Source organism: Pelophylax lessonae (genome assembly GCF_965119305.1).
Source record: "Pelophylax lessonae genome assembly, chromosome: 11".
Taxonomy (NCBI): domain Eukaryota; kingdom Metazoa; phylum Chordata; class Amphibia; order Anura; family Ranidae; genus Pelophylax; species Pelophylax lessonae.
This window is the reverse complement of record NC_138778.1, coordinates 173,378,632-173,401,745: the sequence shown is the minus strand read 5'-3', so window position 1 is coordinate 173,401,745 and position 23,114 is coordinate 173,378,632. Positions and strand designations below refer to the sequence as shown.

At 45.2% G+C, this 23,114-nt stretch overlaps 1 protein-coding gene across 2 annotated transcripts in view; it reads left to right on the top strand.

The window, feature by feature from the left end:
* Positions 1-301: 301 nt before the first annotated feature.
* Positions 302-23,114, top strand: part of SPOP (speckle type BTB/POZ protein) — a 77,643-nt gene continuing 54,830 nt past the window's right edge. The window contains exons 1-4 of one of the 2 annotated variants that reach the window (XM_082272744.1): positions 302-603; positions 9,003-9,086; positions 12,951-13,082; positions 13,198-13,319. In XM_082272744.1, the coding sequence (XP_082128870.1) occupies positions 13,005-13,082; positions 13,198-13,319 (200 nt within the window). In that variant the 5' untranslated portion in view covers positions 302-603; positions 9,003-9,086; positions 12,951-13,004. Of the gene's footprint in view, positions 604-8,998; positions 9,087-12,950; positions 13,083-13,197; positions 13,320-23,114 lie in introns of both variants that reach the window. The other variant, XM_082272745.1, reaches the window with a different exon arrangement.

The window sequence follows — 23,114 nt, the reverse complement described above, 5'->3', positions numbered from 1 at the left end:
TCCAGCCTCGCAGCGCCTCACGTCACGGCTGGCCGTCACGTTCTGCCGTGTGCTTAGGCGGTCGGGTCGCTTTTGAAAATGAACTACCCCAGCACCGCCGGCGGCCAGTGCCCTGACAGCTGCCGTTCTGGTAAACCGCTGTGAGCTCCCTTAAGAGAGCCTAGACGGAGTTTTCGGACAATTCGGTGAGTGTCGACGCTTTTCACAGCACGCATGCGCGCCCCCCTCCAGTAGTTCACTCTACGCATGCGTCGCTTCTAGCTTCGTGAGGGAAGACTCAACTGCGCTTGCGTCACACCGCCTCACGGCTCGCGCATGCGTGCTGCTCCTCTGCAGGGTTTCTGGCTAGTAGGATAGTGAGCCTTCCCTAACTCCCCCCCTCCCTCCACAGGGTGCCACTGTGTGACCTGCCCCGACTGTGAGGCGCCCAGGGGGGAGAAACAGAGGTCCCCGGGGGGGAAGGGCAGCCGAACCCAGAGGCAAGAGGGGCCCCTGGGAGCCTTAGGGGGAGGGGCCACGAACCAGGAACTGACAGCTGATTAAGACTTGGAATGAACACTTCCTGTGGTGGGGTGATCACTATTCTGTACCCATAGAGCTGAGGTATAGTGTGTGTGAGTGTATATATATATATATATATATATGTGTATGTGTAATGTAACAGTATTGTCATCAGATGGATCACAACAATCTCCTCACAGGATCTGTGATCACCTGATCAGTGCTCCCTCACCCTGTGTGTACAACATCCATTGTTATCTATAGACAGGGGGGAGATCAGAGAACCCCCCATTACTGTATGTGTGCCCCCATATCATCTGTATTATTATTATTATTGATGATCTCTGAGTTCCTTTATAAGTCTCAGATTTGTATTGGAAGATGACCGATGTTACAATGTGACCCATGTGTGCTCCGCTCTGCTCCAGGAATAGTCATATATTGCCAAATATCAAGGGGGATTTACTAAAACCGGAGCAGCAGTGGTGGCAACCAATCAGCTGCAAGCTTTCCAAGTTTTAAGAGGAGCTCCAGCTCCCCCCCCGCCAAAAAATAAAATTTGGCCGCTAGAAATACTGTAGCTGCTGACTTTTAATATTAGGACACTTCCCTGTCCAGGGATCTGGCGATATCGGCACCCCAGGCGATTTTTCAGTCGGCTCTCAGGTGTTGCTTCTGCCGCCGTTCCTCGTGGGGGGAAATCCGCAGTACAGCCTTGCAGCTTCACAGCCGCTTTCCCACTGCGCATGTGCGCTAGTCTTTATGAATGGCCGGGGAAAGGAGGAGGGGGGCTGAACTTATGGGGGGGGGGGGTGGTACCTGTCAAAAAAGGTGCCAAATGGCAGGGGGGGGGGGGAACAACCCAGCAAAGCTTCCCCTTTAGGGTGGAGGTCTGCTTAAAGCGGTTGTACACCCAAAAATAAAACCTGCAAGACAAAGGCATAATGAGCTAGTGTGCATCGTATAATAGCTGATTATGTATTACTTACCTTAGAACGAAGCCCCGACACGGACCCCCGGACATTGCTGCGGGCGCTGCCATGATCCCTCGGCGTCTTTTCCGGGTTCGGCGGCCCCGGCGTCACTCCCGTGCATGCGCGCGGGAGTGATTTTCCGGCAAGCAAAACTGAAGGTCCCCACGGACCTTCAGAGTGCATGCGCAGCTCATGTGAGCGGCTGCATGCACTGCAAATATCTCCTAAACCGTGCCGGTTTAGGAGATATTAATTGTACCTACAGGTAAGCCTTATTATAGGCTTACCTGTAGGTAAAAGTGTCAAAAAGCGGGATACTACCGCTTTAAGGCTCGAGTCACATATCTGCGATGCGGGAAACCTGTGGGTTCCCGCATCGCATTCAAATCGCAGGTAGTTCACACTGCCATATGCAATATGCTGGGGGTGTCAATTAAATGTTAATGACACCCCCAGTTTGATCGCATATCGCAGTGCGATCTGACAGTTCACACAGGATCGGATCGCACAAGTGTGAACCACTGTGCGATCCGATTCTGCAGCGGATAAAAAGGTATGGCTGAAATTTGCACTGCACATAAGATCGCATGCAATTTAGGAGCAGTGCGCTCCGAATTACATGTACATGCGATCTCCGTGATTGCACTAATGTGAACCGGGGCTGAAAGACTTAAGCCTTTTTCTGACACTTGTTGCTTACAAGTTAAAATCAGTATTTATTGCTAGAAAATTACTTAGAACCCCCGAACATTATATATTATTTTTTTTTCTTTTTTTAAGCAGAGACTCTAGAGAATAAAATGGCGATTGTTGCAATCTTTTATGTCACACTGTTTTTCGCCGAAGTCTTTCAAACTCAGTTTTTTGGGGAAAAACATACACTTGAATGAATTTAAAAAACATAAAAGTTAGCCCAAATTTTTTGTATAATGTAAAAGATGTTACCCCGAGAATTGTGATCTTTATTCTAAGCAAAAAAATTTGTGATTCTCATTTTATCCAGAATCGTGCAGCTCTGCTTGTCCTTAAACTGTCCCCATCCCTGGTAAAAGATAGCATGTAATCGTATTTATTATGATTTTTTTTACTTATTTTTTTGTATTTTGCTTGTCTATTTATATCGCTTTTCACATTTACTGGTAGACCCGGGCATTGGCGGACTTTGGTCCTTCAGCTATTGTGGAACTACAAGTCCCATGAGGCATTGCAGGACTCTTGACAACCACAAGCATGAGGCATAGGCATGATGAGATTTATAGTTCTGGGACAGCTGAAAGGCTGAAGTTTGCCTACCATTGTTATAGAGCAAAGCTGTCCCAGAGGTAGTATAGAGGGACAGGGGTCGGGACAAGCCATATAACTGTGCCATGAGGTGCTTACAAAGATCAACGTTTATTCATTTTCCAAAAGAAAGTTGCTGTAAGGCTGCATTTAGACCTCTGAAAAGTGTTCCGTGGTGTTCCTTAGGGTTTTTTATCTGGTGTATATTCAAGTAAAAACAAAACCTCCTGCGCTCAAGTGCTGTCTGATGGAGTAGAAAGAGGTGCACTACAAACTCAGATGTAAAGAGAGCTGTTTGGTCTTGCTGCCCCCTTCAGGATCAAGGGTATCCAGAACCACTGGTAGAAAAGACAAAAAAGAAAAGGAGGGGCGCACCGACCTAGTGCATTTCAGGGGCGAGCCCCCTTCCTCAGAGCCAAAAAAAAATAAGCAGCAGCATTTTTTTTGGCTCTGAGGAAGGGGGCTCGCCCCTGAAACGCGTCAGCCTAGCCACAGCAGCCCCATGCGACTATCTGCATGCTCATTCGTCACAATTGGGACCTGGCTACCTTGGAGACTGTATATGCTATTCTTGATGTGTGTTGTATCACACCAGTCTTGTGAGTACTTTGTACACTTTTTAATATTTTAATAAATATTTTTATGGTAATGCACTAGGTCGGTGCGCCCCTCTTTTTCTTTTTTGTCTTTTTTATCTGGTGACCTGGCCAGTAAGCAGTAAGTCTGTTATTTTTCAACTTCCTCTAACAGACCAAAAGTGTCAGTTAGATAAACCATTTACTGCTGACAGGAGTGTTTACAATGATCCACTTTTATTTATTTTTGTAAAACCTTATTCTAGAAGGTAAGAAAAGAACTGTTGCTGGAAATCCATCAATTTAAACGTTTCAAAAAAATAGTTACATTCCTGGCATTCCGGGAATTCCAACTGTCACTTTGCTTGTGCTTTTACCCAACCTGTCAAACCTTTAACCACTTAAGCCCCGGAGGATTTGGCTGCTAAACGACCAGAGGGCATTTTGCGATTCGGCACTGCGTGATTTTAACGGACAATTGCGCGGTCGTGCGACGCTGTACCGAAACGAATTTGGCGTCCTTTTTTTCCCACAAACAGAGCTTTCTTTTGGTGGTATTTGATCACCTGTGCGATTTTTTGATCACGCGCTATAAACAAAAAAAGAGCGTAAATTTTGCAAAAATAGCAATATTTTTCCCTTTTTTTTTATATGAAATTCCCCCAAAAAAAAATGTAAAAATCAAAATTTTTTAATATTTTCGGCCAATTTGTTTTATGCTACCTATGTTTGGTAAAAAAAATCGCAAAAAGCGTATTTTGATTGGTTTGCGCAAAAGTTATTGCGTTTACTAACAAAGGGAAAGATTTTTGTCATTTTTGTTGGTTTTTTTTTTAACGCGTAATGGCGGCGATCTGCGATTTTTTTTTTTTTTGCGGTACTGCGACATTGCGGCGGACAGATCGGACCCTTGACTGACATTTTTGACACTTTTGGGGTTACCAGTGACATTTCTACAGTAATCAGTGCTATACATATGCACTGTTACTGTAAAAATGCACTGGTAGTGAAGGGGTTAACTTTATTTGAGAGGGAGGGGCTGTGTGTGTCCCTAGGGGCGTGATTCTAACTGTGATTGGCTGTGGCTTCAACTGTATGCAGAGTGATCAATGGATCTACATAGTAGATCCATGTGATCAGCTCTCATACAGAGAGGAGAATGACAGGCAGCTTGTTTACACAAGCTGCCTGACTATCTCCCTCTCCCCCGCCGATCGCAGAGTGGCCGGCGGCGATCGGGTCCGCCGGTCACGCGCGCGGGGGGGTCCGTGACCACGCGGGAGCGGTAGCGCGCCTCCGGCGGCGCGCGCTCGCTCCCTAAACCCTCACAGGCGAGCGACGTAGACCTACGTCACTTTGCCTGTGAGGGGCTGACCGCCCACGTAGATAGTCGTGCGGCGGTCGGCAAGTGGTTAAATATCTGGTGTCATAATTGATGACATGTGCAGCACTATGGCAGTTACAGATCAGACTAAGATGGCAGCTTTCTTAGCTGAAACGGATAGGAGGAGTGTTTAGTTCCGCTTTAGGGCTCGTTCACACCATATGTGCATGAAAACTGATGGGAAAACCAACATCAGTTTCACATCAGTGTCAGCTATGTGCCCTATTCACATCAATGTTGATGTCATGTCAGTTTTTTCCCGCGCAGAAAAAAACTGCATGCGATACAAGTTTTGTGGTGGGAACAGGACACGTAAAGAACAATTGTTTTTATTTTTGTCTTTGTGTGTCCTTGCAGAACACGTGCAGAAAAACTGACATCTCTGCACCATGGTGTGAACGAGGCCTTAAAGTGTGACTCCAGGAATTGCAACTCTATGTAGAAACCAATCAGCTTCCAGGATTTAGTTTTAAAACTTTACCACTGGAAGACCAGGCTTTTTATGACACTTTTTGTTTACAAGTTTAAATCAGTATTTTTTTCAGAAAATTACTTATAACCCCCAACATTATAATTTTTTTATTTAGCAGACAACCTAGTGAATAAAATTATTAGAATTATTGTTCTCATTCCAGTGTGTATTGCAATCAATGTTTTCAGGCTTAGGCGCCCCGCCGCCTGCGTTTGTTTGTGTGTGTATAGGTGGGGATGTTATGTGCTTGGGTGTGAATTTTTGGACAATTAAAAAAAAATATATATATTATTTTACTTATATTTTTCTTTCCTATCACAAAAGTCCCCTATGTGATTTTTTTTTTTTTGGTAACAGGTTCTCTTTAATGAGGCAACCATGTCTGCATGTCTTCCCCTGTGCTCCTCTGAATGTAATGCAATGCACATCACACTGCATTACATTCTTTCCCAGCCTTGATGGCCGGGGAAACTGTCATCGGGGACCCGGAGGTGACGTCGGATGTTACTTCTGGGTCAACAACTAGAAGGTGAGGAGAGTGGAGGTGTGTCCGTTCTCCTCCCTCGTCTTTACCCAGCGGTGCCCGCTATGCTGGTCCTGGGCCCGCAGATGGGCAAGCAGAGCCCAGGATACATGGGGAGGGGTGTGCATTCGGGCAGCTGCCCAGATGCCAGGACGAAACTTCTTTTCACCATGGCGACCTGGCGCCTGGGATTTGTTGTAGCTGGAGTTGGGCTTTCATTTGTCTTATTACAAGTGCATTTAAAGCTCCATGTCCATCTTACAGTGACCATACCTGTTTAGGTTTCTCTTGTGCAGCCCACAGGCTGAATGAGAAAAACCAACAGATTTCATCATGCATGTTACACCGCGGGAAAGGAGGAATCTCCTCTGCTGGTTACGGTATTCAAGCAGCCATAACCGCTGCTGTGCCATGCACTTTCCTATAGAACACTCCACAATGCTGTTGCTTCTGTGGGTCCTGTGTCTGTTAATTGCATTGTCTGGATTTTATGATGGTTTTTGGACATTTCAGGGGTGGAAAAAATGCCCCTTGGAAACCTGTCCTTGGTATCATAATGGTCATTGATTATGAAAAGTGAACATTTCAAGCGGAACTGAACAGTAAATACATGCTGTACGCTATCAGTCTTCTATTGAATGCACACTGCGCTGTGCATGCGCTACTCAGCCTGCATTTCCGGCATACTCCGGAAATATTCCGGAATAAAGGACTGCCGTGTGCATTCAGAATTCTGACAGGATGTCAGAATTCTGCGACTTACCAATCAGGAGGCCGAAAGCCCCAGCCCCCAGAAGTGGCTGGGGAGATAGACAATCGCTGGTGAGGGATTCAACCGCCACTTCGCTGGAAGTTGGAGGTGAGTATTTCCGGTTTTGTTCCACTCTAAAGTGGTTGTAAACCCTTCTATATACCCAGTGAAGTGACTTGTCTCAGATGATACACGGAGATGAAACGACTCCTCCTTCATAGGTTGTACCGGTTTATCTGCAGTCTTCATTTCTTCAAATTGGTGCGGCACTGCAAAGTCGGCGTCCCACTGATTTGAACAGTGTGATTGCCAGCAATAGGCTTCAACTTCTCATGCAATTCGACCTGTCAAATCGCATTGCAAGTCACTCCAATGTGAACAAGGGCAAAGGCTGGGTTCACACATGTCTGGTGCGAATTGTATGTCCGTTTTTACTACAAAAAAAAAAAAAGCATTTGTTCAGTGGTTCCGGTGCCTTTTTCATGCGGCTCTGTTGCGAATTTGCAAGGCCCAGGACTGAATTTTTGTCATAGCTGCGTTTTCGGTGCTGGCCCATACATCGTAGATAAAGGGTGTCAACTCCTGTAGTAGGAGAGCGGTCTGTGCTGAAATCCTGAACAGATGTGCGATTCTGAAGCGTTCCCATAGAACTCAGTAAGCCTGGAATTTGCAGCTGAATCGCACCACAGTGCTCAATGCACAGGACTCTTTTTAAATTCGCACTGCGGATGCATCGCATATATACTATATTACCAAAAGTATTGGGACGCCTGCCTTTACACGCACATGAACTTTAATGACATCCCAGTGTTAGACCGTAGGGTTCAATATTGAGTTGGTCCACCCTTTGCAGCTATAACAGCTTCAACTCTTCTGGGAAGGCTGTCCACAAGGTTTAGGAGTGTCTATGGGAGTGTTTGACCATTTGTGAGGTCAGGCACTGATGTTGGAGAGAAGGCCTAGCTGGCAGTTCTAATTCAGTTCAGCAAGGTCCATCTATTAATTAAATTTCATGTACGTATAAAGGCAGGCGCCCCAAAACGTTTGGTAAAATGTATTTGCATGGCTTTAGTGGAAATCCGTGTTAGTTCAAATGTCGTGAATTGGATGCAGTTCAGAATGCATCGAATTGTCATATTTGTGAACCAAGCCTTAGTACAATAACAAACACACACCTATAGAGGGATATGCTTTGTTCATATTTCATGTCTAAGGTTTAGGACCAGGTAAGAGTAGTCTGAGTAGAATTCTTTTGCTAATTTATTTTCTTGATTGTTCTAAAGTAAAATGTATCAGGAAATCTCTATATACTACGGTAGCACTGCTTTCTATGGCTTGTAAACGCTTTACTTGTCTTTTTTGTGCTCCTTTATGTTTGTGGAATGTCTCTGGTGCCCTCTGCTATTGTGTATTTTACAGAAGGGGTCCCTAATCATATTGTTTTACTTACAGGAGCATTGGGGGAGATTTACTAAAACTGGAGAGGCTGTGCATGGTAACCAATCAGCTCCTAACGTCAGCTTGTTCAAATAAGTTTTACAATAAAACCTAGAAGCTGATTGGTTTCTCTGCAGAGCTGCACCAGATTCTGTGTGCATTAGTTTTAGTAAGGCTGTGTTTCCACTAGTGCGATGGCAAAGTAGTGCGATTTACAGTGTGACTTTGCAGTGCTACTTTGATGCAATTTTTATTTGGCTGTACACTGTCAGTCACATCAAAAGTCACATCAAAGTTAGGGATGCACCAATCCGATATTAGGATCGGATATTGGCGCCGATATGGCCATAATAGCTGGATCGGGGGATCGGAAAAATTAACAGATCCACGGGCCGATCCGGTTTTGCTCTTTACATAGCTATGAGGGAGCAGAGAACAGCTGTCAAAGAGGGAAAAAAAAAAAGAGCCTCCTGCATTTGCCTGTCTCCCAGTTAAGTAAACACAATAAATACAACCTATCTTTTCGTTCCGTCGGAGGAGGGGAGTTTAACCTCTTAAATGCACAATTGTTATAAGGTATCTGCCGATACCGATCCAGAAGTATTATTTTGTTATAAGCTCACAAAACAGTACTTCCGGATCAGACTCGGGATCGGCGATTTCACAAAGCAAAAGATCGGGATCGGGACCAAAAAAGTTGGATCGGTGCATCCCTAATCAAAGTAGTGCAAAAGTCACTGCAACTTTGTTGCATAGATTGCAACGGGTGCCATTGAAATCAATGGGCTGTGGCTTGTCATGCGACTTTGTTTCCAAAGTCGCATGACAAGTCACACTGGTGGAATCGGAGCCTAAATCTTCCCCAGTCTGTCTTTTTGGAGTAATGGAATAGGAAAAGAGGTGATGTTGCCCCAAGCAACTCATCAGATATATATATATATTTTTTTTTTTTAGAGCTCCAAATACAATTTAAAGGGATGCTGTTGGTAACAGCTTTGCATTCTAACACCTCCATTTGTTATAGGCTAGCCCAGGTATACAGAACTAGTTAGACTAGATATGGAGTAGAAGCTTCTAAATACATTTCTGTTCTTGTTAAGACAGATACTCGAGGTGTATTCTGGAATCGGATCTACCTGTCATTCTGCTGATCGTGTGACTGTTGTGAATTTCTTACTGGATTGTTGGGTGAGTTTATTGGGAATTCTTTTCACATCTGTTAAAAGGCGTTACTGCGATTCAGATTTAAGGCTGGATTACACTTCCTGCATTGTAAATCGCTGCGCTTTACTGTGCAAGAAGTGTCTGTCCTGGCCAGCGTTGTCTTGCGCTTTTAAAGTGAATGGCACTGTTTCATTTTTTTTATTTCATTTTATTGAAATGTCAGTGTGACATTTCCAGCATACATAGGCAGAATGACTGAAGGCAGAATGTGGCTCAGCTTGTCTCTCTTGACTTCAAGTTAAGCTCCACCCACTGTCAGACTGTTTAATAAGATTGCACCTCTTAAAAACAAAAAATGTGTCACCGCACAGTAATCCCCTACTGAAAAGGAAGCTAGCAACCCAATGTGTGCTCCATCCTCATACAATTGTTACTAGAAGAAAATCAATGTGCAGCACTCAAGTGATATACATAATCCTTATGGAAAAAACACTAAATCCGAAACTGTGATGATATTAATGTGATTAGTGCTAAATACCATAGATATAGAAACTTCATTCATTAATAAAATGTCCAAAAAATTACAGCATGCAACTGTCCAGCACACAGTCCAACAGAGTACACAGTCCAACAGAGTCCAATCCTGATTGACATTGGATCGGCAAGGTGGGGGATTATAAATATTGATAAGTTTATGGTGTGCTGCCTTTTTGAGAAAATTATTATTTTTTTTTTATTTTGTTTAACCACTTAAGCCCTGGAAGATTTTACCCCCATTCCGACCAGGGGGTATTTTGCGATTCGGCACTGCGTGACTTTAACGGACTATTGGGACGCTGTACCTAAAACAAATTTGACGTCCTTTTTTTCCCACAAACAGAGCTTTCTTTTGGTGGTATTTGATCACCTGTGCGATTTTTTGATCATGCGCTATAAACAAAAAAAGAGCGTCAATTTTGCAAAAATAACTATTTTTCACATTTTTTTATATGAAATTCCCCCCAAAAAAATGTAAAAATCAAATTTTTTTAACATTTTCGGCCAATTTGTTTTATGCTACATATGTTTGGTAAAAAAAATAGCAAAAAGCGTATTTCGATTGGTTTGCGCAAAAGTTATCGCGTTTACTAACAAAGGGAAAGATTTTTGTCATTTTTGTTGTTTTTTTTTTTTAACTAGTAATGGCGGCGATCTGCGTTTTTTTTTTTTTTTCAGGACTGCGACATTGGGGCGGACAGATCGGACCCTTGACTGACATTTTTGACACTTTTGGGGTTACCAGTGACATTACTGCAGTAATCAGTGCTATATATATGCACTGTTACTGTAAAATGACACTGGTAGTGAAGGGGTTAACTTTTTGGGAGAGGGAGGGGCTGTGTGTGTCCCTAGGGGCGTGCTTCTAACTGTGATTGGCTGTGGCTTGAGGTGTAGGAACACTGATCAACGGTCCTACATAGTAGAACCGTATGATCACTGTTCCTACACGGGAGAATGACAGGTGGCTTGTTTACACTAGCCGCCTGCCTTTCTCCCGCTGTCACGGACGATCGTGAGTGAGCGGCGGACATCGGGTCCGCCGCTCACACGCGCCGGGGGGTCCGTGACCGTGCGGGAGCCTCACAGGCTAGTGACGTACTGGTACATCACTTTGCCTGTGAGGGGCTGACCGCCGCAGTATATGTACTTGCGGCGGTCGGCAAGTGGTTAAAGCAACAATTTTTCTGTCTGATTTTACACATTGGATTGTGTGGTGGTCTTTTTTACTGCATGTTGTATTTTTTGGGCCTTTTTTTATTATTGAATGAAGTCTACTGTATATATTTTGGACACTATTGTATGGAATTTGCCACTAATCGCATAGTTACATAGTAGTTGAGGTTGAATAAAGACAATGGTCCATCCAGTTCAACCTGTGTAGGTGTGTGTGGCTGTAATCATCTCTCATACCCCTTTTGTATTATCACAGGTTTTGATTTAGTGTTATTTTGATCATTATATAGGGATTCTGTATTTCATTTTAGCATTTTTTTCTTAAAAAAGGATTCTTTACTTACAAAGGATCCTAAGCTGAAGTGTGAAGGTTGTCAATGCTGACCTCTCCATCTTAAATAGAGGTGCACAGAATAGAAATTTTGGTACCGAAAATGCAGGATGCATTAGGCCGAAAACCAAAACCGACCGTTTTTAAAAAAATATTTATTGTTGTATTTGACTTTTTATTTAATATCATGAATTTAAATGAGTATGAATTAATTGTCGGCCATTATTGGCATCTCTAGTGCAAGAAAAGCTCAAGAAAAATGTATCCCTTTAAATTCTATGTATGCCTTCACACTGGTTTGTTGCACTTCTGTTGTGGTGTTCAAACCCCTGCTTGCTGCATTCTTGTTCAGTTAATAAAAACTCCACCAAACACGCTCCTCCCTGTTAAAATGAATTGAAAACGCTGCAAGAACACATCAATAACGCACACGTGTTATGGTTTTGATGCAGTTTTTGAGTCACATAATCTATTAACAGCAAACCATAAGCACAGTAAAATGTGGTACAATCGCTGTAAAATCATCGCAAATTCGCGTGCATTTTCAGTGCCATTATTGGCACCTTTTTTATATTTGCAGACAAAAGGTTTTGGCACCTGAAGTTTCGGTGCATCTTTAATCTTAGAGCCGGTTCATACTGGGGCGACTTGTAAGGCGACTTGGTCGCCTGCCATAGATTAGCACAGGACCCGTCCTAATAGGAGCGACACAAGTCGCTCCGACTTAGAAAAAGGGTCCTGTACTACTTTGGGGCGACCTGGAGCGACCTGCATTGACTTCAATGATATGAAGCTCCGAGGTCGCGGTGCGCGCTGTGCACCGCGACTTCACAGGTCGCCCCGGCAAGTCGGATCGCCTCAGTGGCTCTTAAAGGATAAGTTCATCTTTAAAAAAAAAATACACATTGTCATTCAGGTTAAAAAAAATTTAAAAATATGCGTTTATTATTTATTTTTTTAGGACCCTGTACAGCAGGGGTGTCCAAACTATGGCCCTCCAGCTGTTCAAGAACCACAATTCCCATGAGGCATTGTAAATCTCGGACGTTCCCAGACATGACTAGGCATGATGGGAATTGTAGTTCCTGAACAGCTGAAGGGCCATAGTTTAGACATAGCTGCTGTACAGCATTAAACACGCGTTTACCAGATCGCAGGTGTAACAGCATTCTCCTGCAGACTGTCTGTGTAGCTGTCTGTCCGTTCCTCCGATACAGGCAGACAGTCATTGAATGACAGGAAGATCATTTAACTCAGAGAGCTCATCATTGACCTTGAGAACTACAAGCTGGAAAGGCTGATGGTACTTGTAGTTCATTAATTCATAGAGCTCTGTGAATGAATGATGCAGGTTGTGTGGGCAGAGCCCCACATGGTGGAGCTCTTTTTGAATTGTGACAGCAGGTGTGAGGAGAAGATCCCCGACCTGCTGTCATAGGGGGTTCAGGGGAGAGCAGGTAGACGCTGAACATGTTATACCCTAAATATGGATGTAACATGTTCACAAAGTTGAATTTATCTTTTAAAATCCTTGCTCCTTGGCTGTCATGTAGATCCAGTGGCTGCATTATTTTCTTTATGACTCATTTAGAACAAAAAATTCTGACTTTCTAATCTGCATGATTGTCCTGGGTCAGCGACAGACCAGTGTGACAGCCAGGCAACAAGCATTTTCAGATAGAAGTCAGTAGAGGCAGCTTCTGTATTTTTCTCAGTATAAGTTACCTTTGAATAGTTTTCCTTACTGTTTTGATAAACTGCATGTCTATGATTCTGATAAAGTGCTTTGTATGAGGGTTTTTAGGTTTCTGATATTTAGTTTTGTTGTCTGTTTCCTCCAACAGGAGAAGGCCCGTCAGGGCTCTTTTCTCTGCCTCACAAAATCCGTCAAACTGGCGATGTCGCGAGTACCAAGTCCCCCTCCCCCGGCTGAGATGTCCACTGGCCCCGTGGCTGAAAGCTGGTGTTATACACAGGTCACCTTTTCTTTATACTTTTTACTGAAGTTGTCTTACAATATCTTGCTTTGTCAGCTCTTAGTTTTATTATGGGCTTTCAGGTAACAATTTACGTTTGTATATGCCCCTTCAGATAAAAGTCGTGAAGTTTTCCTACATGTGGACCATCAATAACTTTAGTTTCTGCCGAGAGGAGATGGGGGAGGTGATCAAAAGCTCCACTTTCTCCTCGGGAGCCAATGATAAGCTCAAATGGTGAGTAGCAAACGGTCTTTTCATGTGGATGGTATGCTGGATGTTTTTCAGATCTGTTGCTAATTATGGAATAGTTGTCTCTGTATATACCCGCTCATCCATGGCAGGGCTCCATGGTTCATCCTTTTGGGACTTGACACTTAGCATTCAGCCAGGTTTTAGCTGATATTTGCTTGCTCATGGAAATAAAATGTAGCACACACACTGATTAGGTGTTGTGAGCAAACCCTACTTTTTTTAAATCATCCTGTACATGTGGTTCAAGCACTTCTCCAAGCTAAATGTTGGAGTCTGCGGAACAGTGGTTTTGTTTTTAAATGTTTCAACCAAAAAGGGGAAGTTCTGCTTAGGGATAGACCGATATGGTTTTTTCAGGGCCGATACCGATATTTTGGTCACAATGTATCTGTTTTGGCCAATATGGGCCGATATTTTGTACATTTAAAGTTTTGAAAAATCAAGACAATTTTTGACACAAATCTGGTACTGAACATGTTAATTTTTTGTTTAATTCTTAATGGCTGGCTGTCTGGCACCCTGTGGTGGGTGGCTGGCTTTCTGGCACCCTGTGGTGGGTGGCTGGCTGTCTGGCACCCTGTGGTGGGTGGCTGGCTGTCTGGCACCCTGTGGTGGCTGGCTGGCTGACTGGTACAGGGCTTGTGGGCAGCTGACTGGTACTGTGGCTGGCTGGTACACGGCCTGTGGGTCACCGGCTGTCTGGCACCCTGTCTGTGGGTGGCTGGCTAGCACCCTGTGGGTGGCTGGCTGGCACAGAGGCTGTGGATGGCTGGCTGGTACAATGCCTGTCCCTGGCAGGTACAGGGCCTGTGGGTGGCTGGCTGGCTGGCTCGCTGGTACAGGGCCTGTGGATGTGGGTGGCTGGCTGGCACCAGGCTGCTGTGGGTGGGTGTATGGCTGTGATACATTCCCGGGAGACTAGTCCCGACTCCAGATGAGGCTGTCCAAGGCGAGGGAGGCGGCCTAAGAAGGCAGAATGACATCACAAAAATATCAGCCAGTTCCGGGGGCCGATACCGATATATCGGGGAAAGTGCATATCAGCCACCGATATATCGGCCTTGCTGATAATCGGTCTATCCCTAGTTCTGCTTGCTTGCATCTCTTCCGCTGCCACATTTGGCACTTTTGTTTGGCGGGGGGGGTGGGTACCAGATTTTGACAGGTATCCGCTCCCATTTCTGGTCAGATCTTCATGGTCGCTCCCTCCCCTCCTTCCTCCACAGCCTTATGGGACACAGCACAAGTCCCATAAGACTGCTGGACCATTCAGAAAGCACAGTGCGAATCGCGCATGTGCAGTAGGAAACTGTCTGTGAAGCCAGAAGCCGGTTCCCCTTAGTTAAGTTGCTGAGGCCCAAAGCCGATTAAAGAATCCGCTCAGGTGCGGACATCGCTGGATCCCTGGACAGGTAAGTGCCCTTATATTAAAAGTCAGCAGCTACAGTAATTTTAGCTGCTGACTTTTAGTTTTTGTGGGGGGGGGGGGGGAACTGGAGCTCCTCTTTAAAGGATAAGTTCACCTGTTGTAACATGTTACGTGTCACCCATATTCAGAGTGTCCCATTTAACATGTTATAATCCCACCCGCCCCCGGACCTCCCCGGCTCCCTGATGTGACAGAGAGCCAGCGATCTTTGCCCATCTGGCCACGTCACTCAATTCAAAGACTTCTGTGAAAAGAAAACTACAAGGTCCGGCAGCCTTTGCAGCTGTTGGCTTGTAGCTCTAGAGAGAGCACAAGCACCAATCTAAGTGCAGCATGAAAGGTTTATTGGATAAAACACAGGGTATGGTACTCACAAACAAAGGTGATAAAAAGCATTATCCATGATATCCATAATATCCATTGAGAGAAAACGTCAATCCAGTGGGGAATTCAGGAAAGGCCTCCAGCGGTCACGGCTCCCGCAGTCTTTGCCGGTGGTTACCGGCACTTCCATCGGCAAAGACCGCGGGAGCCGTGACCGCTGGAGGCCATCCTGAATACACCACTGGATTGACGTTTTCTCTCAATGGATATTATGGATATCATGGATAATGCTTTTTATCACCTTTTGTGAGTACCATACCCTTTGTTTTATCCAATAAACTTACACACAGAGTCTGCAGGAGCCCTGCATAGCAGCCATGATCTGCTGATTGTGGGTGCAATGCTTTCTGGGCTCCCAAAAAAAAAAAAGTGAACATTTTTTTTTTTTTACCTGCAAAAAGATGTGCATTTATTTGTTTTTTTAAAGGTGAAAGTATCCTTTAAAGTGGAGCTCCACTGCACCTTAGCACCACAAATCAAAAGCACAATTGAATAAATTTTTAATATTCAAAGCAAACTGCCCCATCCATCTGAGAAATTACTTTGAAAAATACCCCCCCCCACATTTCTGGACATGGTCATCTTGAGTGAGGGCAGATGATTTATGTAGCATTTACTTCCTGCCCTTAGATCAGGCATGCAGACAGGAGGGTGTGCTTAGCTGGGAAAAACCCTCCTCCCCTCCTGATGACTCCTGGGATGTATGACATAAGTTGCTTAGGCTTGGAAACCAGGAATTAACTAAAGGAGTGTTTAAAAAAAAATAGGTTAAAAAAAATAAATATAATCTACTTTCCTATCTATTTATTAATGCTAGCAGCATGAAAATTAAAGTTAATTGAGAGAGTGAAGTTACACTTTAAGGTAGAGATCCAGCCAACATTTTTTTTTCTTTTTTGTTCATTTTGTAGAGGATGATGTGTAAATCCCCATGAGTGGATTTTTTTTTCTTTACTTCCCATCCCAAATATATGTAAGGAAGTGGGGAAATCCTATGTTTGACACTTCTTTTTATTTGAAGGATTTCTCTCTTCCTGTTGCAGTGACATTTGTAAAATTTTGGATTTCCCCTTACTTTCTGTCTTGATGACAATGGTTACCAGGATAAATAGGGGAGGGAGGGGGGGTTTCTCCAACAGGGACAAAGAAAGAAAAAAAAAAAACTCTTGAAACTTCTGCTGAAGTTTCTTCTGAAACCAACACTACTGGGAGTGTCGCTCTTCTATGTCCCCACTATTGTATTCTGTAGTGATGTAGAGATTGATCGCAGAAACCACACAGCACAGCTGGGGCAGAGTAGATCACCACTCTGATGTGTTATGCCCCGTACACACGTGCAGATTATCTGAAGACTTTTGTCTGCAGACTTACCAAAACCATATAATATGAGGTCAAACCTAAACACTTTCAATTTGTATGCAATCCGGCAGGCCCTTGCACTACATAAAAAAGGTAAGTCTGCAGACAAAAGTCTTCAGATAATCTGCACGTGTGTACGGGGCATTAGTTTCAAAAGAGACTTCAGTCAGGAAGTTTTTATGCATTTTTAGTGTTTTTTTTTTTTTTTTTTTGGCAGTGTGGGAATTCCCTTTTTTGCAAGTTTAAGTCAAGGGAATTAATCATGAATTCATGTTTAGTGCAAAAACAACAGTTCACACTCTGTTTTCTGTGCTTATGCACCCTAAAGAAATTGACTGATGCATAAGGCTGGGTTCACACTTATGCGAACTGGATGCAGGTAAAAACCCCGCATCCAATTCGCTTGACAGGAGAGTGTGATTGGCTGTCAATGGAGCTGGTTCACACAGCTCCAGGGAGGCCGTGGCCCGCACTGGGAAAGGGTCTTGTGTGTCTTTGGCTCAGTTTCAGGTCTGAATTTAGGTGAAAATTCAGACCTGAATCACACCTGAAACCGAGAACAGGGACGCACCGGACTGCCTCTTGTGAGCTGCAAATGCAGCTAGTGTGAACCCAGCCTAAGTCAAGAGTAAACACCTCTTAAAGGATAAGTTTATCTTTTGGTAACATGGTACACCCATATTAATGATATAACATGTTATCAAAGAGCACCTGCCTGCTCTACAGGTAAGCCTATAATGAGGCACCTGCCTGCTCTACAGGTAAGCCTATAATGAGGCACCTGCCTGCTCTACAGGTAAGCCTATAATGAGGCTTACCTGTAGGTACAAATATTATCTCCTAAACCTGCACGGTTTAGGAGATATTTTCCCTGCAGGCAGCCGCTGACGTCTGCGGCGCATGCGCTCTGAAGGTTCGACGGACCTATGAGGTCGCCCCGGGAAGTCGGATCGCCCCAGTGTGAACGGGGCCTTAATGTGTAGGGGAATTCCACAACTCTTGACATTCCTTGACTTCTTTGTTAAGGCCTTCCAACTCTTGTTCCACTGTCCAAACAGACTGTCTCCTTGGCCACTAAAGGCACTTTAGTTAGACTGTTAGTGGAACTTATCCAAAATTCCCAGTAGCAAGTGAAACTTAAAGTTATTGTAAAGACTAGATTTAATTTTCTCAAAATAACAAATGTTATACTTACCTGCTCAGTGTAATTGTTTTACAAAGAGCAGCCCAGAACCACCTCTTCTTGGGTTCCCCACTGGTGTTCTAGGCTCCTCCTTTTCTCCGTGCTTGTTGTGGGGGCACACCTGCGGGCTTGCTCCCAAACCACGCGGTCTGTGTCCACAACATACACAGGGTGGCTCAGGCCCCACCTCCAGTCTCTACTCATAGCATTTGATTGACAACCAGAGCCAATGGTTCCTGCTGCTGCTTGACTCCCTGTGAGAAGAGGACGAGAGGAGAAAAGACTGCAGCCGGGCATAGCGCTGGTTCCCTGACAGGCTCAGGTAACTGTTTAGGGAGGGAATTAGTGGGGTGTTTTTTCCCCTAATGCAGGGAATGCATTAAAGCAATTCTAAAGGAGATATATATTTCTCTTTTGTTCATTGACGGACACAGCTCCTGATCGTCTTAACCATTGGGTTATACTGCCCCCTACAGGAGTAGGACACTAGGCAGAAAAAAAAGTCTGGCTACGCCTATGGGCAGTCCCAGGGGGTATACTCCCTCTCTCTGCTATTGTTACTCAGTTTTTTTTTTCTGCCTAGTCAGGAGTAAGGACCTAGTTCCTTGCTGGGATTTCCGGTCCTTGCAATTTTATTATTTTTACATAGAATTCTTTTCTCCTGTTTTTATTTTTTCCTGTGAGATCTACAATCAACTGCCGGACTGGGCGGTGGGCTAGATCCAGTGGTCATCCCAGTCTGGCCAGCGAGCACGTGCGGCCCTTCAGCTCTGCGCTAGGTTCGGCTGCGATATAGCACCACCGGACAGGACCTGGCCTGAGAGTTAACCGCCTCACAAGGTTGCATACAAGCGGGTCTCAGCCCGAGTCGTACCGTTCTTCCTGGCCAACAGCCCCCCATTTCAATGGAGAGGAGGTTCTGTCTGGAGCGGTGCCCGCCTGGATTCTGGTATTCTCCCCTTCTCCCCCTGGAGGGTTTTGGGGTGGATGTGGGCCCCTCCGTGGGACGGTCTGACCCCTGGGTTCCCCTCCTTCCTATTAGGCATCCCCCCTCATTGGTCTGGTGAACCATGTGGGCCATATCGTTCCCCCCACTTACTGACCCTGGGGCTGTGGGGTGGCCTGGTACACCGCCTGGGGTGGGAGCAGGGTGCTGTGCTGGCGATAGGGGCAGTGGGTGCGCTGTCGGCGATCGACTGTGGCGGGGGGCTGTACCTGGTGGGGGCTCCTGCCAGAGGCCGGCCTTTCTGCCTGTCCCTTTTTCTGAGTTCCAGGGATCCTTCCTGGGTCCCTGGGAGCCTCATGGTGCCACGCGGGGGCCGCCATTTTGCTGTAGCCTGTGATAAATGCATGGAGGCCATGTTTATGTAGTCTGGCAGCCATTTTGCGGTGGTCTGTCATTGAAAATAGCGGCAGCCATGACAGTGGAGCCCTGTGGGTGGCGATTTTGGCGGTGGGAGCGCAGCTTCATCCCCTGGTGCTGACTCCTGGATCTTTTCACTTTCTGTTCGCCGCACGTGGAGTGAAGATTATTCTGGTGGCTGCAGGTGCCTGTTTTTGCTGGGTGATGAGTCTGGTGGGGTCCTCTCCCTGCTGACGATCGAATTAGGTGCTCTGTTACTGGCGACCGAGTGGTGCTGCCGGAGCGGTGGGGGTGTCTCATAGCAGTGTTTTTACACCTTTTTCTGTGGGGTCCCCATATTGACTCATGAAGTCTTTGGAGCACATTTTCCCACCTGATCCCCTCTGAGGCTGCAGGGCCTTCCAGGTCCCAACTATCTATCGATGCACTGACGGCGGTCCTGGTGTCCTTTGTGTCCCGGATGGAGGTGGTTTTTGGGGGACGGCTAGCAAAAAGTGCCCCCTGCAATCCCCTGCCTCATCTGTCTCCTCAGATCCTAAATCTGATTTGGCCACCGCGTACGTGGAACACTCTGCTTGGTCTGCGACTACCCGCCCTGAGTTCTTAGATAGTGAAGATGAGTCCTCCACTTCTGCAACCGTGCATTAAAAGGCGCTGGTGGATGCACTGATTGTATCAGTGCGTGGGACTTTAAAAATGGGACCTCAATTTGGTGCTCTGTCCTTCAGAAGCCTCCCTTTTGAGAATCTTTGGGAAATTCTCCTGCTTACGCTGTCCTAGAAGGTGGCCTTTTTGGTGGCTTTCACCTCTGTGTGCAGGGTGTCGGAATTGGCGTTTAAAAGTTATCCTGTCGTTCACCTTACTTGGTGGTTCACAGAGATAAGGTGGTTCTTCGCCCCTGTCCGTCGTTCCTTCCAAAGGTTGTCTCTGATTTTCATTTGAATGAAGACATTGTGTTGCCTTCCCTTTGTCCCAAGCCAAAACTCCTGAAAGAAATTGCTTTGCATGGATGGACTTCAAAAAGGGTTGTCTGCTTCCTCTGCGACCATTTCCACATGGTTCAGAGAGACGGTGGTTCAGGCCTTTTCCATCAAGGGTCAGGTTCCTCCTTTCCCTGTCAAGGCGCATTCTACTCGGGCGCTCAGTGCCTCCTGGGCCTTCCGTCATCAGGCGTCAGTGTTGCAGGTTTGCAAGGCGGCCACCTGGTTGTCGATGCACACTTTCACAAAGTTCTATAACGTGGATGTGTTGGCACCTGCGGATGCCTCCTTTGGTCGCAAAGTTTTGCAGGCTGCTGAGGGTGTATTGTTTTTTTTTAGGTGGGCTCCAGTTGTTTTGGTTGAGCTCCTGTTTACCTGGTTGGCTATAGTTTAGCCTTGGGAATTTCTTTTGTTGTTCCCACCCCTCATGTTTAACACTGCATTGGAACGTCCCAATGGTTAAATGATCAGTTGCTGTCTGTCAATGGACGAAAGAGAAAATGGGATTTTTGACTTGCCGTAAAATCCATTTCTCTGATGTTCATTGAGGTACACAGCACCCAACCCTCTGTGGAGTTATAATTCTCCTGACACTGCTTGTAACTAAACTGAGTACCTATAGCAGAGAATGGGAGTATACCCCCTGGTACTGCCCATTGGCGTAGCTAGACTTCTTTTCTGCCTAGTGTCCTACTCCTGTAGGGGGCAGTATAACCCAATGGTTAAGAAGATCAGGAGCTGTGTCCGTCAATGAACATCTGAGAAATGGATTTTAAGGGAAGTCAAAAATCTCATTCTATATAATTTAGGGGGGAATCATGCGGGCTTTGCTCTATAGATTCAGACAGTGGGGCTCGGCCCTGATCCCTAGTCAAAGGATTTAAATGACAGCAGCAGGAGACAATGGCTCCAGGTGCTATCAATCTGCCCAGTGAGGAGGGAGAGAAAGAGGATAGAGCCACTGCTCTTGTGCACATCGCTGGACTGTGATTGGGCGCAAGTAAGTATAAGGGGGGGAGCTGCACAGAGAAGATTTTTCCTTTTAATGCAGATAATGCATTAAAGGGAAAAACTTTTACCTTTAGCACCACTTTAAGGTAAAAATCACCCAGGTTTTAGAACCACTTTAAAGTGGTTGTAAACCCACCTTTAAAACCTGTACCTATAGGTAAGCCTATAATAAGGCTTACCTGTAGGTTCTGTAAATATCTCCTAAACATGTACCGTTTAGGAGATATTTACATTGCATGCAGCCGATGACATCATTGGCGCATGCACTCGTAAGAAAGGGCCGCCTGTGCCGTTTCTTTAGAGCCCTGTGCTGTGTAGAGTAACGTCACACGGCTCCGGACAGTAATACAGCCGGAGTCCTTAGACCCGGAAAGAAGACAGGTGAAGAGGGATGCGGCCGCCAGCGAGGACAACGCGGGCTTCATTTGCAGGTAAGTGTCACATAATGTGGTAGTATGCGATGCATACTAGCACATTATGCATTTACTTTGCAGGGAAGAAAAAAAAAAAAACGGAAGACTTCCGCTTTATTCAGCCAGGAGCAAAGAATCAGTATTTTTGGCCTACAAAGGCAAAAGGAAGCACATCATAGCTTTAAAATTGAGCACAGATCCAATTTAATAGAGTTTCAGCCTGTGGAAAAATAAAAATAAGTCAGCAGCTACAAATACTGTGGCTGCTGACTTTTAATTTAAGGACACTTGCCTGTTCAGGGAGCCCATGATGTCGGCACCCCAAGCAGATCCGTTCATCGGCTCTGGGTGCAGGCACTGACATCTTCACTAAGGGAAACAGAAATTAAAGCATTGCGCATGCACAGGTTTCCTACTGCACATGCACGAGTTGCGCTGTGCTTTCTGAATGGTCCCGCTGTCTACTGAGACCTGTGTATTTCTCAGAAGGAGAATGATTGTGACAATCTTTCCTGGAACTGGGAGCGGGTACCTGGCTTTGACAGGTATCTGCCCCCCCCCCCCCCCAAAGATGCCAAATGTGGCAGCAGAAGGGGGGGAAGCAAAGAAGTGGAGCTTCCCCTTTTTGGTGGAGCTCCGCTTCAATTTAGTGTTACCATGGTAATAGGCAAAAGGCAGGAAGCACACAAGGACTTTTTATCACTGGAAGAACAAAGTGTGGCCTCTCTTCCCTACTTAATTGCACCACATTTATTCCTGAATGACAGGCCCAAAAATAAAGCTCAGAAGGTAAAAATATATTTTCTTCTCTCTGATCTACATTTTTTTTTTTTTGTCACAAGTAGTAACCCACATTACCAATGAGGTCATTATTGGTTATGGTTTCTCTAATCATCATCCAGGACAGTACATGAATAGAGTGTGACTCTTCCCACCTAAACAGGAAACACAAGTTTTACAATTATTATAAAAATGCCATTAACCTACTGTATGTGCCTCAGGTATTTGTATTCGGCAGAGCAGGAGCGCAGCATCTGTGTCAGGCCTCCTACTAGCATGCAGGGGCTCCATCTGGACTAAGCCGGTCACTCAGTACAGTGGACTGAGGGCTTAGGGAAAGATGAGGCTGCAGAGGGAGCTCCCTTGTTTTTCTTTTTTCTTTGACTACACAGATCCTGGAGGTCTCCACCGTCCCTCTCCCCGTCCTTGTCTCACCTGTACCACCCCTGTGTATATGTGTGTGTGTGTTTGAGTGTGTGTGTGTGTAATATATATATATTAGAGCTTCACGATTCTGGATAAAATAAGAATCACTGTTTTTTTGCTTAGAATAAAGATCACGATACTCGGGATAACATCATCTTTTACATTATACAAAAAATTGGGCTAACTTTACTGCTTAGTTTTTTTTTAACCACTTTACCACCGGAGGATTTTGCTGTCTTCCGTCCAGGCCACTTTTTGCGATTCGGCGCTGTGCGACTTCAACTGACAATTGCGCGGTCGTACGACGCCGTACCCAAACGAAATTTACGTCCTTTTTTTCCCACAAACAGAGCTTTCTTTTGGTGGTATTTTGTGCGATCTTTACTTTTTGCACTATAAACAAAAAAAGAGCATTTATTTTGAAAAAATAACAATATTTTTAACATTTT